The sequence below is a fragment of the Nelumbo lutea genome, chromosome 4 (assembly GCF_056320005.1).
Source record: "Nelumbo lutea isolate HS-2025 chromosome 4, American lotus-T2T, whole genome shotgun sequence".
In the NCBI taxonomy this organism is placed as follows: Eukaryota; Viridiplantae; Streptophyta; class Magnoliopsida; order Proteales; family Nelumbonaceae; genus Nelumbo; species Nelumbo lutea.
Genome location: NC_142687.1, coordinates 30,505,411 through 30,519,668, shown reverse-complemented (window position 1 = coordinate 30,519,668; position 14,258 = coordinate 30,505,411). Strand labels below are relative to the sequence as shown.

The following is a 14,258-nucleotide window of genomic DNA, read 5'->3' as shown; positions in this document are numbered from 1 at the left end:
GAATTTGCAGGGTAAAATATTTTAAACCTTAAGTTCCATTTTTTTTTTGTAAATTTAAAATCCATAGGGTTCTAGGGTTCTCGTCATTTGAATTATAAGAAATTAAGGTAGGACAAAATTCAATTCCATTTTCATTCATGGAAACCAAATATGGCTTAAATACATCCATCAGTAACATGGATGAGAGTTGGTAGTTAGGATCAGGTAGGCACAAAGTTGACACATGTCCCTTAATAATATATCCCCAGCTTAGTCTTGAAAAAATATAAAAAACCACTTTTGACACTTTTGTTATATTGTGCCTACTAGATCCGGTCTCCAGAGTTGGACACACGTATAAAAGAGATAGAAAAGTGATTCGGGTAATTGAATTAACGTTGAAGAAGATTTTGTCATATTCGATCTTCTTCGAATTAGAAAACAAAAATAATGAGCAGTTAATAACTCCGGGATGGAATTGGTTGAATGGTTAGACTTGACAAATCCTGCGTCATGAATGATACACACACCCATTTTAATTTCATTTGATTAAATCCAACTGGCGATTTTAGTCGCAACCACATGATTTTGTTTCTTTAGATTTGTTACTTCTCATCCCTGATGTACAATACAAATATAACTAGTTCCCATTCTCATTCCTTTGCCTTGGGCCTAAAGGCCCAAAACCTTCCGATAAAAAGGCCTGTTCCAGACTTGAGAATTGGATGGGCCAATGACCCAGCTTGTTTAATTATATATATTATTTAGGTAGATGGATCATCTGAAATGAGAAAGGCGATGAGTCTATTCATGAAGAAACTTTGGTCTCTTTATTTCGTCCAGTAAGAGGATCATTTCTTACGAACAAGAACTTGCAGTTTTTATTCTTTGAACATGATCTTGAGGATCATCACAGAAGTGCACTTGTTCACCTCGCTTAGCTTTTCATCAATCCTGATCTCTCCTCACTGCAAATTAAAGTGAATATCATCTGTCAAAAACTAGACATTTCATTTGGATTAGCTCCCTTCAAATAAGAAAAGCCTAAGAATGCAATAGTTGGAAATAGGGTCTAAAGATCAGTGCAGACTAATAACAACACAAGATACATTATTAATTGAAAGTTTTGATCCCACCTGGGGAGGAGGTTCATAGATGAATTGGGTAGAGGGTGATGGTTGCTGAAACATAAAGTTTTGAGGAATTTGCTCTGCGGCCATCAAGTCCTAAAATACATACAAACACAAAAGTTTCAAACAAAATTTGTATATAAGCTGTTGATGGCATCAAATTACAAAGAACCATATAAGTTCTTTAACTAACCCCAATGAAATTCTGGTGGAACTGATTCACGTCCATCATTGGAAAGTTCACTTCATTGTTGTATGGAAGAGTTTGAATTCCACCCTCAGTCTTCTCAGTCTTTTCAGCCTTCTCACTCTTGTCTTCCTAGAAAATTTATGGATCAGTAATATATGCATGGATTTTGCATATATTATTATCAAAGTGGGGAATTATCTCCACCCTTATGATTTAGCTAATTGACCAAGTATATCATGTCTTTACTGTTTACTGTTTGATTATTATCTAACAGTACTAATGTTTATGACAATTGACTAACTCTGTTTTTATCATTAAACACCCGCTAATATTTTGTCAAAATTCTTTCACATGTAATGGATATCTTTTTTTTTTTAATTCAATTTCACCCTTTCGTCTTCTTCCTTTCAGCAGCAGCAAAAAGTTGGTCTTTAACCAGTGGAGGCGATTGCCCTTTCCACCTCCGGCCCCTTCGTTCTCTCTCCCTTTGGCGTTGCTTGTCTCACTACGCTGAAATGACCTTAGCTCATTGCAATCACCGCCACTTGTCTCATCGCCATCTGCACATACTTCACTGGCATGTCGGTATATGGCATGGTGTGGAAGAGCAGTAACGGTGGCATCTCCCGATCAGATATGAAGGCAGTGGTGGCAGTTCAAGGGTGAGCGCATCCATGGAAAGCTGTGTCTCAATGTTGATCACAATGCCTCTTGACACCATCAAGATGAGACACAGACTATAGGTTTTGGATGCAGGGGAGAACAACGATCTGCAACAACGAAACCCACAGGGATTTCCAGTAAGGGAGGTTCCAGGTGGAGGAAGAGAGGGAACTAGTATACCCAGGTCAGTCGAGATTGATCTCGGTGACTCGGCTGATGCCGGCGACCATGCGGTTGCATCTGAACCCACAAGTAAACCGCCCACCATTTCTCTGTGGAGGGAGTTGTTTCTCCGTTCTCCGTTGGTTATGGCATGGGGAAAATCTGGCGCCTCCACTGTGCACCATAACCCTATTCTTGGCAACTCACACATCTCCTCTACTCCCTCGGCAAGTCTAGATCCTAGAAGGAACCCAGATCTGAATATCTCTTAGATTCAGCAAGCCCAAATATGAGATCTGAGAAATACTCAGATCTGAGATCCGGTCGTCATCCGCCATTTTGATGTAGGTACTGAGATCTGTTGGTACTCTTTGAGACAAGTATGCCCTAGTGAGGAAATTGCTACCACCGCTGGTTCCAGTTGCAAAAGAACAGGAGAAAGAAGAGGAAGAAGGGTAAAACGGGCATTTTAGCCATTCTGTCAATGTATTAATGGTGATGGTAGTTTTTTAAAACAGTAAGGATAGCATTAGACAATAATCTAACAATAAGGATAGCATTAGATAATTAATTAAATGATAAAATTAGTTTAAGAAATTTATTTTAATAATAATAATAATAATAATAATAATAAAAAATACACACAGAGAATGTACAAAATCAAAAGCACCTTGGCTTCAGCTTCTTCTGTTGGAACAATATCGAATAAGAAATCAAGAACCTCAGAATGAGTAACAGCATGTGCAATGTCAGACCTCTGCAGGACTCGCCTCTTACTATCTTCAGCCCGGAACCATGATCGTAGTGTAAGTTCCAGAATAAAAAGCTCACAAGCTTTTGCAAACAGGACTGGAGTGTCTGCACTTATCATCTGGTGGTAGAAATTCAATTAATAATAAGAAACAGCTCAGAATCCCATTATTCCATAACGTATATGTATATAATCATAATATATCACCATTCTCTATGTATATAAAAGACCTAAAACCTCCTTTCATTTTTTATGTAAATACTTAAATTTCCCCTCATTTTTTTTAATTAGACCTTGTTGGCTCATGTCATCAGACAAATACCTCCTCTCCTTTAACAATCTGATAAAAATTCGTAGAATATGATACTAATTTTTTTAATCCCAACTTTACCCCTTTACATCCTTAGGCCATGTGTGACGATCGACGGAAATGAAACCCAGTCAATAGCTTGTAATGGATAATGGACAATGCATCTCTTTATTATCTTGCTGGTTAAATGTATTAGTGGTCTGGTAAAGAGCTTGATAAGGAGCCCAAAAGGGAAAATTTCAGATTAATATCATATACTTTGGGTTTAGTGCTATTTTGGTCTTTGAACTTTAAAATGCGATAATTTAGTATTTAAACTTTCAAAATGTGTCAATCTAATAATCAATCAGTCCGTTAATCAGTCATTAAGTATCATTTGAAAAGACACAAATATCCTTCAAGTGTCATCTAATTCTCTTTATTAATTATCCAAACATTGACAAAAAATGAACAGTCCCAAATTCTTATTTCTTATGTTCAAAAAAGTTGGGGTCATCAGAATGCCCATTAAGACGTAATCCAACTTTCGTGAATAGAAGAGGCAAGGATTTGAGACTGTTCATTTTTTTCTCAACGTTTGGATGATTGATAAAGAGAATTAGATGACACTTGAAGGGTATTTGTATCTTTTCAAATGGCATTTAATGACTGGTTAATGGCAGGTACTAGATTGGCATGTTTTGAAAGTTTGGGTACTAAATTGTTATGTTTTAAAGTTTGGGGACCAAAGTGGCACTAGACCCAAAATATATGATACTAATCTAGAATTTCCCTTTATTAAACAAAGCCCATGGTGGTGGAGACTTTCTATGAATACCCTCCACCCGATCGTTTTGCTGTGAAAGACATACGTCAAACGGTGACTGTTGGAGTTATCAAAAGTGTCTGAGAAGGACCCAACTTTTGTGTTGAAGATTTAACAAGGGCAAAAGAGACTTTTTGATGATTCCATTAGATATAATCTTGGGAGGAGAGGATTTAGTCCAATTTGAAAAAAAGAGGGAAGGTTTTAGTATTTACAAGAAATATCAAGGGAGAGGTTTAATTCTTTTACCCTAAATTTTATTTTATTTTTCATCATACCTATTTACTCTTTGTTGATCAAACTAGCTGGGACAAAACACCTGGCAATCATAAAAAAGAAGAGATGACACCCCTCAAAACTAGTCTTCAGTGTTGAAAAGTTCCCCCACATGCTCATTGGACTTAAAATCCTCTAGCTAGGTATGTGGTCAGTAGGAAAGTTCCCCCATATAAGGATATTTTGGCCTTCTCAGAAAGTTCTAATTTGGGCCTTGCCTCAGAGGACTCAATTTATTTGAGCTTTCTAAAGCTTAAGAGATGCAGACTAATTAAGTTAAATAGCTAGCAAGTATGAAAGTTTTCTGGTTACTAATATTCATTATTTCAGCACGTATAGGCAGCAAACCTTCACATCCTCATCGGTTTTCATAACCCTCTTGATCCTTGCTAGTGGCAGCTGGTGTTGCTTAATCTCTACAAAACAAAATCCCAACCTTAGTATATATTAACGAAAAAGAAATAAATAAAAAACGCAAAATCTTAAAAAATGACCTGTAATCTGATTGATTTCAAAAAGTTGTTGTTGCCAAAACAAGCGCAAATTCTGCCTTCGTAGTTCTTCTAGAGTAAGTTCTATACCCTCTCCTTCCATCTGGGAGAATATATAAAACTCATTTACATTACTACTTGATACACAAACACAGAACGAGAGAGAGAGAGAGAGGGTATGATAGAATGTGTTAAAATGGAATAAGAGAAGTACAAATGAAATTGGGTCCCTTTGATTTGAAGTTTTGGAATCCCAATGGTCTATTCTTCCTGTCTGTTTGATTTAGATTAGAATTGATTGGAATGTATTATCAAAGAAAGGGGGTGGGGAGAGAATGACCATTCGCTCAGATGGGAAGTGCCATTCTATCAAGAATGGAAATAGGATTGGAATTGCGATCCAATTCTACCCAATCAAACAGTTAAAATCAGAATAAACCTCTATTAATTCTGATTCCAGACTATTTTCATTATAATGTAGAGAGAATATGAAATAGAATGTCAAAATGTAATAAGAAGAGAGAGAGAGAGAGAGAGAGAGTAAAGTTTGAAAGGTCTGCTCTGTCACCTGATGTGGGTCTTGCGGGTTACGAGGCAATAAACGGGGAGGCACTTGCATTTGCATGAAGTTGTGCTGCAGCGGCATGAAGGGAGAAGCAGTAGGAGCAGCATTGAATTGCAGGGATTGATTGTTGAACTCCATCGCTGACCTCCTCTGGCTAGCTCTTTGATATTTTGGTTTGATGCAACAACGAAGCTTGTGTCCTTAAATAGACAATGATAAGCTCTAGCTAGTGAGCTAAAAATAGAAATCAGCATTTAAAATTAAAGTTAATATGAAGCTGGAAGTTAGCATTTGATGTCAAAAAAGATAGGAGAGGGATAGAGTAACATGTGAAGTCGGTTTTAGTTCATTTATTTCCCTGATTTCTTCCACTGAAATCAGATTCATTGAGAACGTTTCTACTTTCTTCTAGGCCACCCTCATTTTCTCTTAATTGCTACCTTTTCTTTTTAACTCTCCTGCATCCTTATTTTTCATGAAATCCCCCTTTCATCTTTAAGCTAGAAGTTTATCGATATACCTCCAAATTCCAAAGCTACATGAGGATGGAATGAATAACTATGAAGTCCCGAAGGCGGTCTGGCCCGCAAACACACAATATATATTAGGCCCAAAGCTCCACCTGGGCTATAGCCCTTATATCATACAAGAGGTTTGACCAATCAAAACCCCTTCATAAGTATTGATAAATACCACCTAATTGATGGATTGGTTAGAATTATTTATAGTATTTATTAAATAAATGACATTATTTGAGGCTATATTATCACTGAATACAATTAATTAAAGACGGTCTAATTGGGTCAAGTAGGCTTCTTCTCTTATGTCATCCACGTGGAGGAATGATCTGGCCAACCCAGATCATCAAGCCTTTGAATTGCCAACCCTTTCACATTGCTGCTGGTTTCTTTTAGGCAACGGGGCAAGGATCATATTTCCGGCCCATTGCCAATCCCAAACCATCCTAATGGATACAGGTTGATCTGGAAATCTCCATCCCTAATCTCATAGCAGGAACCAGCAGGCATGAGGCATTAGTCCTCAGTTCAGTGTCTTTCAATTTCCTTTATTAGCTAGATCATGTTGGGCTTTGTGGGATAAAATTTGGATGGGTGAGATGAACATGTATGTGGGTTGCAAAAGTAGTGATCCGGTTCCAGTAGTTATATGCCTTGTTAATATCATTGTTGCACAGTGGTCTATAAGAGGCCCAACTAGTAATAAAGTTCAAATTAAAGTCCAAAAGGAGTGTGAGAAAATTTGTACTTTTTATTTATTACGGGGTACCCCGTGCCGTGAAGGCAAAGTTACATAACTCTTATCTTAATACAAAGTTGAAGATTTTTGATGTAAAGCTCCATTATTAATTCTTAACCTAATTTGCCTTCATGTCCTATATATCATTTTACATCATAGAAAACTTTCCATCCATCGACTCAAAATTTGGAGACAGGATAGACATTTCCTCTCTGTTGTACTTCAACTTCCTTGCTTCCTCTCTGGAAATCTGGTAGGAGTGCATAAGGACCTCTTCTGGCATGGCCCTAATTGCTGAAGTTCTTCCAACAAGTGGACTAGTCATTGCATTGTCACTAGTCTTAACTGAAACCCATTCAAACCCATTATCCCCTGCCTGCTTCACTACAACGAAGTTTTGTGGAACAATGACCAATTGGCCCTCACAGAGTTGCCCATCAAAGACAGTCTGACCAGAGTTTCCAACGATTTGAACCCGAGCTTCACCCCTAATCACGTACATCACACTGTGTGCGTTTATATTCCAATGAGGAGACAAAAGAGCATTCTGTACAAATTATCAATGACAAAAGAGCATTAGTAATTAGTTCCACCAAGCACAAATCACCAACGTTAAAAATAATTCAATCAAAACTAATAGAGAGAAAAAGATTTGTGCTTATTAATCACCTTGTAGAGATGGCCTCTCTCAGCACTAAGTTGATAGTAGCCAAGAATAGGGAGGCTTTGGCTGTTGAGGGTGGCAACACGTCCTCCAAATGGTGTGTATACGTCAGAACTCGTGGCTTTTCCAATATTATGTATGAGCCTCATGTTGCAAAGACCCTCCTCTAAGCCATTTGTATTCTTTTCTTGTTGTCTTTCTTCCTCTTCATCACTCAATATTGATCTTATCACCCGAAGTTCTCTTTCAACTTGAATGATAGGCCCCCGTTGGTCATTTTCTCCTTGTAGCTTTCTCACTGTTTTCTTTGTCACACCAAATGCTTGAGCTAATATCTCAGTATCAAAGCCACTGAATACGCTGCTAGAGCTTTGTTGTCCAACTTTCTCACTCCTAGATGACGATGATCTTCTTTGTTTCTGTTTCTGTTGTTGTTGTTGTTCCTCTTGGTCTTGGTCTTGGTCTTGTACATTACCAGCAAGCCAGAAATTCTTAACATGCATAAATATGAAATCAATTGTAAGCTAGCCTTGGATTTTATATATACATCGATCCATGCATAATAATATAAACGTATGATAGTGGGTTAGCTTCCTTACTCTCACTTCATCATCAAGCTGGTTGAAATCGTTCCTGGTGTCGATGATGGAAATTGCAACAATTGGTGTATCGCCATCATTATAGGCCCAATAGGCAACTCCTTGTGGCACAAAAAGGATATCTTTCTCCTTGAAGAATCTCAACTTTTGGTAAAAATCCCCAGATCTTTGGCTTCTGCTGTGTTGATCATGGGATCTTTGCTGGCTTCTACTGCTTTGATCCTCCGACTGTTGGCTTTTGCTTCTTTGGCTTCTACTGTGTTGATCCTGGGATCTTTGGCTTCTGCTGCTTTGATCCTCTGATTGTTGACTTTTGCTACCTTGGCGTCCGCTCTGTTGATCCTGATCCTCATCCTCAGATCTTTGACTTCTACTGCTCTGATCCTTTGATTGTTGACTTTTGCTACCTTGGTGTCTACTGTGTTGATCCTCGGATTCTTGGCTTCTACTACTTGGGTCCTTCGATTGTTGACTTTTACCACCTTGATCCTTTGATCCTTGACTACTACTGTAGGCTTCATCATCTTCTTCACCTTCCTCAGATTGCTGATATTGTTCAAATGATGATTGGAATGTTTCAGGGCAGCCAGGGATTGATAATCCTAGAACTCCCCTACCTGTGCATGGATTTCGACTAAGTCATAACAAATATATATAATATAAAAAAAAGAAAATTTAAATAGCTAGATTGTACGTAGCAATGCTAATATATATGGATGTAATAGAGAGCTGATCACCTTGGACAATATAGATGATTTGAGGTGTATTTTGGTAGACTGGTAAGGAAAGACCCTTTGGCTGAATAGTAACACGATAAGCTGCGACCCCAGCACATCGGAACTGTTCATTGTTGCCGTCCCAAATTTCAAGACGTCCAGCCTCAGCCTCAATCCTACGAGAGGGTTCAAGGGCATCAAGATTATTGATCTGGCACTCACTCTGTTGTTGTTCTCCTTGAAACTGACGTCGACGGAGCTGAATGTAGCCTTCATCTAATTTGTACTGCCTTGCTAGTGTTAGGCAGCCATGAAACAAAATAAAGAGACAAAGGCTAAGAGAAAGCACAAAAGATTTAGCCATAATGTAAAGAAACAAGTCAAGAGAAGCTTTGCACTGCGGAGCCGAGGTGAAGTGGCGAATGGGATGCATGGTTGGGTATTTATAGAAAGGATTGGTGAGTTAGGAATTGACACCTTTCAATGATGCTCTTCAGCCACTCTTCACATTGCATGGCTACCTTGGCAATTTGGCATTTTGGCCAACACATATACCTCTTTGGATCAGGGATGGTGCATTCATGACTTTATACTTCAAACAAGTGTAAATGTTACACTGTCCTATGTCCACATTTGAAGAGATTTTCTGATGATTTATAGTGTCTATCATCTAAAATAAGCCCTACACGATGGCACGGATATGGTGCGTTGATTCATCAATTTGGGTTACACCATGACTCCAAAAATTGGATTTATGAGAATCATGGGTAGACCGTAGACCATCCAAGGAAAAATGAAACAGTATAACCATTCCTGTCACCTACTGCTCTTGTCATCAGACGTATTTTACGACATTTTGTGGTTTATTGGCCCCACCGGCCACCGCTTCATGCATAAAAGACAATTCAGCAGGCTTCCCAGTTTGACACCCAGTCAGGCCTTTAACAAAGCATTTCGATCTTGGGTTGGGTTACAAGGCCCAAGTTTATCCCTAGCTCCAGCCCAGAGTCCCAGATACAATTCACCAGCAGGACACCCCTAGATATTCATTGCATGGGAAGCCAAGCTTGTATTCTTTTCCTGTGGCAGTTTAGGACCAATAGGCATCTGCCATATAGATCTATATAACCTCCAGGGTGGTTGCCACGTGGATATTACCAGTTACCAGTTGTATGGATTGCTGATGTATTTACTCGATTATTGATTGGTTAGACATGCCTTGTCTAGTTGGAACGACAACAGAAGTAATTGCGCACAAGACTAATATGGTAGCTCTCTCTGATCTTACCAGTTACATGCCTTGCCAGTTGGATCAGCAATCTTCCTTTTTTTTCCCGGTTTTCTGGCCCCTTTATTAAGATTCTATGGACAAATTCATGTAATTATTTAAATATATATTTTTCATGAACTTGTGTTGGATTCATTAATTCCACCTGAAAACAAACAAGAAAAGAAAAACTTCCACTAATGATGTGAATGATCAACTAGCGATTTGACGACATAGCTTTTAAACTTTTAAAGTTAATGAAGCGACTTGTGACTGGTAGTACTTGAGAATCAACAAGGAGACTAAAGTAGGAACATATATATAGTTTCTATACAATTGGAGATATAAAAAATCAAATTAATTAAATAAGAATAAGAAAGACTCTAACCTACAGCCTAACTCCTCTATTAATGTCCTTTGGTGCTGAATGCTGAAACCAAAGGTGTAGGTTAGCGTCTAATGAAGAAGACTAGCAAATATATATTCTTTTGTATACTAACCACTACTCTATGTTTTATATTTTAAAGTTTTGTTTGCCTATAACAAAAGTTTTCCTGAAGTCAGTAGTGCTGACGTACAATTCAACTTTAATGACTGGGCCACAATCCCAACTCATCCAACCCAAATTATCATGTTCAGTTGTGACTTAATACCAACGCCCCGGGCCCCCGCCCCCGAAAAATAAAGGGAAAAAGAAAAAAACTTAATAATCCAACCTATAAAATGGATTAGGTTGAAGCTGAGAAAAAACTGTCCAAATTTGACAGCTTGGGCTGTTAATCGGCCTCACCTGGCCCATCAGGTTAGTTTTTACAAACTTAATTTAACAGTATCGATGCTGGATGCGTTGCTGCGTGAACTAATATTCTTTTAAAAGATAAATAAAGAAATATATATATATATATATATATATATATATATATATATATATATATAAATAGATATAATGTTATCGGGTTAAGTCTGAATTAGTTTAAAATAAGGTAAAACTGGTGTTAAACCAAAAATAACCGGCCCAATATATTTAGGTCCATCAAGTCAGACCCGTATTGATGGACCTATGTTCAAAATCTCCCATTGGACTAGGAATGATCTCAACCCAACCTGACTCGGCCTAACTTCCATCCTTACCAACCACATGTGGTGCAGACCACATCCCATTTCACTTATACGATTTGCCAACATGTATAACAAAAACAACCAGATCAGCAAAAAAAAAAAATTGGAAGCAATTAACATCGTAAAAATCTGAAATATAAGAGAGACGGAGAGTGGATTTGGCCATGAATGATTACACATTTACACCAATTGAATATCATTACTTACTCTGTTGGTATCAATTATCAAATATGATGGTTACATAAGATTGATTTGGTTTTGGCTGGGTTCCTCAAAAACGAGAAAAAGAATGAGAAAAAAAACGCTGCAGCAGCTGTGTTACACAATCACGAGCCCCTGCCCAAAACTGAAAGAATAGAGTTTAATCTGTCTCTACTTCCAACCCCACCGCTGGCATTTACAATTCTCTCAACAATTATTCAATTCATACAACCATTAATCCGCCCATACCCCCTAGATATAACTATATTTATATTTCTTTGTTATACTAATTATTCTTATCATGGTTATTATTAGTGCTTTTTCTTATCACTGGAACTATACATACATCTCAACTTGTTCAATGTTACTGTTCCTTTGTTTTCCTTCTCTCCCTGTATTGGCATCATTACATTGATCTCTGTTGCGCCGTCGATCTAACTAAATGTGTCCCACCAGCTTCTCCTGTTCAGTGAGCGCATGACGGAAGTGGCAGCGGTGGCCGTATGGGCAAGTCTCACCGGCTAACACCATCCGGCAGACCTCAGTCTTGTACCGCGGGTGTCGGATAACCGGGCGGAGTTCGCCAATGCCGTGAGCAAACTGGCAGTGCTCCCCATACGGACATGTCCCAGTTTCCTGCCACTTGTTGCAAAGCTCCGTCTTGAACATCCCTTGGTTGTAGACCTCGAACTCCAGCACGTCTTCCTCCTTCTTCCCTCTCGGCACATACACACGCTGCTGCATCACACACATCAGAAATGAGTAGTAGCAGGAATTAATCGTCAATGGTTACCACAATCTCCATTAGTTAATTATCCTGAATCTTGCTATATATGGGTACTTAATTAACTATTATTATAATGTAATTGGAGAGCAACACTTGCAGATTATAATAGCAAATACCATGAATCTTGACCCTCTTCCACTGATCAACAATTTTGACAACCCTCATATAGCAAATAGAACTGAATTTTGTCTAAATAATCAACTGACACCATTAAGGGTAGGACTATCTTCGAAACTGAAGATGAAAATGAAGTAAATACATGATGTTATTTTTCTAACAACAAAATTGTATGAATAACAACAAATGAAGTAAATAATCAGTTGTGAGATAAATTTTGATGATGAATGAATTAAGACTGTGGGCTTTACTTTCCCAAAAATAACAACAAAATTGTATGAAGTCTTTTAAAGAAAGTAATATAAAATTATACCAAGAGAGACAAAAAAAACCAGGAACACAAACTAGAAAAATAAATAAAGGAATTAACGAGGTTTTAATATTTTACTGTTTCACTGACGACGGGACTTGCAACGCGAAGGCGGTTGTTGCGAGTGGAGCTTCCACTGCTCCCGCCAGCTTGATTCATCTTCAAGTAACCACTTGAACGAACCGAGATACTCTTCGGCAGCGAAACGCGATTGGTGCTACTTTCAAATTGATTACTCCCGATAACACCCGTTGGACTAGAATCCGAAATTTCGCCCGAAACGCTACTGTTTCGCAAGTTATCTCCAACGCAGAGACGGCGAAATTCATCAATCATGGAAAGAGGTGGAAGACTAGAGGGATTGCACAAGTTTTGGAGAGAAGCCTGTGCTAAGCTCTGGAGTGAAGCTTGAGTCAAGATGCTCAAACGCATGGTCAGATCTTTGTTGGCCATCTGGAGTTTAGCGTTTTCTTGACGAAGAGCTTCGACTTCATTGGCGGTTTCTTGGAGATTCTTGAGGCATAAACCGTACCGATTTACCAATTGTTGGTATTCTAAGGTGAGACCGGCGAGGTAGAGGCGATTTTCCATGGTGATTGCGTTGCTAGTATCTCCATCGCAGGAGTAGCCAGAAGGAGAGAGTGAGACGGAGTTCGACAGAGATGTTTCTGAAGAGAAGATGGAATAGAGCGAGTTCAGGCTACTTCTTCCGTCGGATTGCTTTTGAGGTGTTGGAGACGGCTTCTTAATTTGTGATTTTTGTGATAGGGGAGGTGAAGAAACGGCAATGTTGCTCCCGCCACCGGCGGCGTAGGGGGTGTCGTTCTGCATTTGCCGAAGGATGTCGCTCACTAGGGAATGGAGACAAAAAGAAAGAAAACCTTAGTAATTGTGTGATAAGAACCTGCGACATCTCGGGTTTTTCTACCATAAGTTAAATGCAGATGATCAAGTTAAAAAAAATAAATTAATTAAATCTCGATCTCCTGTTTGTTCTTTACTTTTATCGGAAAGTTACAGAGTTTGGCAAAGCTTCCGATGGAAAATATTTGAAGAGTCGATATAATGTCTAGATCTATAAGCAAGGAAAAATTAAAAATGTCAGAAACCAAATATCACGGTAGAATTAATAAAACAGAGGAACTTAAAACGAAACAGAGAACACATTAGAAACCTATAGAGAGGTTAGAAGAAATTAAATCTCAAAAAGCAGATCTAACACAAGATTGTTCATTAGTCAGAACTTCTAAACAGCCGAGAAAACAACTAAATAATTCCAAATTCTAACCAACAATTAGAAAGAAAGAAAGAAAGGAAAGAAGTAAAGATAGCAAGAAGTTCACCTGAATGAGCGAAAGAGCAGAGCAGAGGAGGCTGCCTCCTTGTTTTCTCAGACCGAGAGAAGAGAAGGAAGGAATTGAAGGAGAGAAGAAAAGTGTGAAAGTGAAAAAGATCTTTGCCAGTAGGCGGAGATTGAGAAATGAGGAGAGAGATGGATTATATATAGAGGTCCACTAGGATTCTAGGAAAGAGGAAGCAATGGAGGAAACATTACATACCTGCCGCTGCCTGATAGCAAGGAGACCAAGACAGCCGCAGGAAGTTAGAATTCCGATTTCATTTTCCAACAAACGGAATGGCGCGCCAATGAACATGAACGGGGTTAACAGTTCTTCAGACATAACCGCGAGCTGACGTGGCATAACGGATTCTACCACGGCCGTTAGCTAACGAACCGAGACGGGAATTTCCCGAAACCAGAAAGGCGTGCGTACGAACATTCTTATGAAGACGACGGTCATCCAGCCGCATATGGGGAATATCTCCCATGAATTTATGTAGTAGAGATATTCCCATGTGCAGCTGGACGAGTGTTCGCACGGTTTTTGCTTTGAGGAG

General features: G+C 38.7%; 3 protein-coding genes across 4 annotated transcripts; all 3 read right to left on the bottom strand.

Moving 5' to 3' along the window:
* Nucleotides 1-496: 496 nt before the first annotated feature.
* On the bottom strand, nt 497-5,504 carry LOC148854940 (nuclear transcription factor Y subunit C-7-like). Its single transcript, XM_088981876.1, has 7 exons — nt 5,326-5,504; nt 4,761-4,860; nt 4,615-4,682; nt 2,795-2,995; nt 1,303-1,428; nt 1,116-1,205; nt 497-947 (listed from the first exon to the last, which is right to left on the bottom strand). Exons 1-7 carry the CDS (start codon nt 5,458-5,460, stop codon nt 945-947), a joined length of 723 nt encoding a protein of 240 aa, XP_088838002.1. The 5' UTR covers nt 5,461-5,504; the 3' UTR covers nt 497-944.
* Nucleotides 5,505-6,571: 1,067 nt separating this feature from the next.
* On the bottom strand, nt 6,572-8,978 carry LOC148854939 (11S globulin seed storage protein 1-like). Its single transcript, XM_088981875.1, has 4 exons — nt 8,580-8,978; nt 7,843-8,459; nt 7,249-7,734; nt 6,572-7,126 (listed from the first exon to the last, which is right to left on the bottom strand). The coding sequence occupies exons 1-4, from the start codon at nt 8,920-8,922 to the stop codon at nt 6,728-6,730; spliced, it is 1,845 nt and encodes a 614-aa protein (XP_088838001.1). The 5' UTR covers nt 8,923-8,978; the 3' UTR covers nt 6,572-6,727.
* A 2,146-nt stretch (nt 8,979-11,124) lies between these two features.
* LOC148854938 (zinc finger CCCH domain-containing protein 15-like) lies at nt 11,125-13,978 on the bottom strand. Of its 2 annotated transcripts, none has more exons than XM_088941248.1 (3): nt 13,703-13,978; nt 12,438-13,210; nt 11,125-11,880 (listed from the first exon to the last, which is right to left on the bottom strand). In XM_088941248.1, exons 2-3 carry the CDS (start codon nt 13,188-13,190, stop codon nt 11,584-11,586), a joined length of 1,050 nt encoding a protein of 349 aa, XP_088797374.1. In that variant the 5' UTR covers nt 13,191-13,210; nt 13,703-13,978; the 3' UTR covers nt 11,125-11,583. The 2 variants fall into 2 exon arrangements, with proteins under 2 accessions (XP_088797374.1, XP_088797373.1); XM_088941247.1 differs by having other exon boundaries at nt 11,131-11,883.
* Nucleotides 13,979-14,258: the final 280 nt, after the last annotated feature.

Excerpts from the sequence above, each read along its gene's own strand:
- LOC148854940 (XM_088981876.1), bottom strand. The coding sequence starts at position 5,460 with ATGGAGTTCAACAATCAATCCCTGCAATTCAATGCTGCTCCTACTGCT. Across the intron at positions 4,861-5,325 it reads ACCCGCAAGACCCACATCAG|ATGGAAGGAGAGGGTATAGA; the intron begins GTGACAGAGCAG and ends ATATTCTCCCAG. Across the intron at positions 1,206-1,302 it reads TCCACCAGAATTTCATTGGG|GACTTGATGGCCGCAGAGCA; the intron begins GTTAGTTAAAGA and ends TATGTATTTTAG.
- LOC148854939 (XM_088981875.1), bottom strand. The coding sequence starts at position 8,922 with ATGGCTAAATCTTTTGTGCTTTCTCTTAGCCTTTGTCTCTTTATTTTG. Across the intron at positions 8,460-8,579 it reads AATCATCTATATTGTCCAAG|GTAGGGGAGTTCTAGGATTA; the intron begins GTGATCAGCTCT and ends ATCCATGCACAG. Across the intron at positions 7,127-7,248 it reads AGAGAGGCCATCTCTACAAG|AATGCTCTTTTGTCTCCTCA; the intron begins GTGATTAATAAG and ends TAATTTGTACAG.
- LOC148854938 (XM_088941247.1), bottom strand. The coding sequence starts at position 13,190 with ATGCAGAACGACACCCCCTACGCCGCCGGTGGCGGGAGCAACATTGCC. Across the intron at positions 11,884-12,437 it reads GTCCCGTCGTCAGTGAAACA|CAGCGTGTGTATGTGCCGAG; the intron begins GTAAAATATTAA and ends TGTGTGATGCAG.